The sequence below is a fragment of the Penaeus chinensis genome, chromosome 33, assembly GCF_019202785.1.
Source record: "Penaeus chinensis breed Huanghai No. 1 chromosome 33, ASM1920278v2, whole genome shotgun sequence".
Lineage (NCBI taxonomy): Eukaryota > Metazoa > Arthropoda > Malacostraca > Decapoda > Penaeidae > Penaeus > Penaeus chinensis.
In genome coordinates, this window is record NC_061851.1 from 14,523,166 (window position 1) to 14,525,665 (window position 2,500).

Here is a 2,500-nt window from a genome sequence, read left to right on the forward strand (position 1 = left end):
TGGTTCCTCAACTGGCTTATTAGCTGCTTCGTCAACTGGCTTATCAGATGAAGAATTTTCATCAGTGGATTTGCCAGCTTCTTCAACATTGGTTTCTGCTGTTGCTTCCACTTTGAGTTCCTCAAACTTTTCTTCCAGTCTCCTATCATCCTCTTTGTCAGAAGATGTTCCTGGGAATAAAATAAATTGTATGTAAGCTCACAAAGAAACACACAATTCACTCCATTAACTACTACTGCTGTTTGCTGGTAAAATAAATTACATAAAAATCCAGAGACAGAGATAATATTAGAAATGGAAAAAAACCGAGGATGAGAGAATATTGTAGTAATAGGTAAAGTAAAAGAGAACATTACTCGAAAAAGAATCTTTACCTTTCTCTTTGCTTCTGAGTTCGGTAACTTCCTTCTGCAGTGCCCTGCAAAGACCTTGTAGCTTGTTGTTCTGCCTAGTTTGAGTTTCTAATTTTTTCTCAAATTCAGCCCTTTCTGCCACCATGTCCAAGAGGGCCTTGTTGGCACCTTCCCAGCGTTCCTTCCAGGTCTTTGTCTCCTTCTCTAGTTTCTTGATTTTCTTTGCCATCTGAAATAAAAGAATGATAAATACAACCTCTAACCGACACAAACAAATATAAATTACTGTTATTTATTATTAGTTTTAATATCTGTGACCACTGAAATAATTACAAATATAAAATAAAACAACCTTTCTGAGCCAGCTGAAGCCACAAGTGTATGTATATGCATAACATCCACTGTTAATTTTGGATTCTTCTTTACTGGTTATTGCCAATAGTATTTCAATAATATTATGATATGATAATGTCAGTATTGATAATACCAGCACCAATATTAGCATGAATAAAATAAGAAAAGAAAGGAGAGAGAGAGAGAGAGAGAGAGAGAGAGAGAGAGAGAGAGAGAGAGAGAGAGAGAGAGAGAGAGAGAGAGAGAGAGAGAGAAAAGGAAAATCAGGTGAGGTCATTTTAGGCTACTAATTACTCCTTGGTGACTGAGCACTTGTGGAGCTATCTACATGCAAAAAATCACAAAAAGAAAAGAAAAGAAAAGAAAAGAAAAGAAAAGAAAAGAAAAGAAAAGAAAAGAAAAGAAAAGAAAAGAAAAGAAAAGAAAAGAAAAGAAAAGAAAAGAAAAGAAAAGAAAAGAAAAGAAAAGAAAAGAAAAGAAAAAGAAAAGAAAAGAAAAGAAAAGAAAAAGAAAAAGAAAAAGAAAAAGAAAAAGAAAAAGAAAAAGAAAAAGAAAAAGAAAAAGAAAAAGAAAAAGAAAGAAGAAGAAGAAGAAGAAGAAAAAAAAAAAAAAAAAAAAAAAAAAAAAAAAAAAGAGGAACAGTGCATGTATCTGCAGACAAATGGTTAATTTTGATTATATGTGGACATCAACAGGGGCAGAAGCACTTAGTCACCAGGGAGGCAAATACTAGGCTTACCATAATGCTTTATCTCAAAAGAAGTTTTTATTTTCATCATTATTATTACTGCTCCCAATGTCATAACAACAAAGATAACAATAATAAAAAAAAAATCAAGATAACAAAAAACAACAACAATAATAATAATAATAATAATAAAAATAATAATAAATGTTAGTGATTATGACTAGTAGTTGAAATAAAAGACTAATTTTTTTCTAAAAATTCAAGGAATGCAGTAAACAGGAAAGATTAGGTAGGCCAGATAACTTACTCCTTGGTGACTAAGTACTTGTGAAGCCATCTATGCTTAACCCCTTGCCGACGGGTACGATGGGTAGACACGTGCTATGCCTACTGTTAGTACTTGTTTGATTGTTTTTACACATAGATGGCTATACTTGTACTAAGTCACCAATGAGCCAGTTACGAGTGCTGCCCGTCTCGCCCGTTCACCCTTTTCTTTGATTTACGAAATATTTTACGTTATCTTATTTTGCTGTTACTAATATTAAAAAACATTATAATAATTATAATGTTTATAATAAAAATAACACCATCAATATTCATAGCACTAGTAAAAAATGTTTTTCCTGCCAATTCAAATCAGGTACGGTCACAAGGTCTACTAATTAACTCATATATGGCTAATCACTAGCAGAGCCATCTATGGGCAGATATTTTACAAGAAAAATAGAAAATAGGCACAGCATTTTCCCCGGCGGCATTGGGTTAATCAAATTATTAAAACAAACCTGCAATACCCTTCAACATGGTCATATAAATTAAGAATAAAAGCTAAAAAGTAACTAACCATGTCTATTTCTTCCTTAAAAGTACTGAATACTTTATTGGACTTGTCTAAAGCAGAAGTGAATTCTTCATATTTTTCCATATACGAGTTCAGCTGCGTCCTGAGAGTGATTTCAGTCATAGACATTTGTTGGGTCTTCTGTTGATATGCTGAAATTTCCTGTAACAGAAAGAATTGTGATATATGATAATTGAATCACTAATGTAATTTGCATAATGTAGGGCATGAACTTGGTCTAAATTAACAGAAAAATAAACA

The 2,500-nt window shown here is 32.4% G+C and overlaps 1 protein-coding gene across 1 annotated transcript in view; it reads right to left on the reverse strand.

The window, feature by feature from the left end:
* The window catches only part of LOC125042962 (alpha-taxilin-like), an 18,000-nt gene that overhangs the window by 1,037 nt on the left and 14,463 nt on the right, over positions 1 to 2,500 (reverse strand). Inside the window, exons 7-9 of the mRNA XM_047638806.1 lie at positions 2,243 to 2,401; positions 375 to 582; positions 1 to 170 (exon numbers count right to left, since the gene is read on the reverse strand). The exon at positions 1 to 170 is cut by the window's left edge and continues 1,037 nt beyond it. Of these exons, the coding sequence (XP_047494762.1) occupies positions 1 to 170; positions 375 to 582; positions 2,243 to 2,401 (537 nt within the window). The remainder of the gene's footprint in view (positions 171 to 374; positions 583 to 2,242; positions 2,402 to 2,500) is intronic.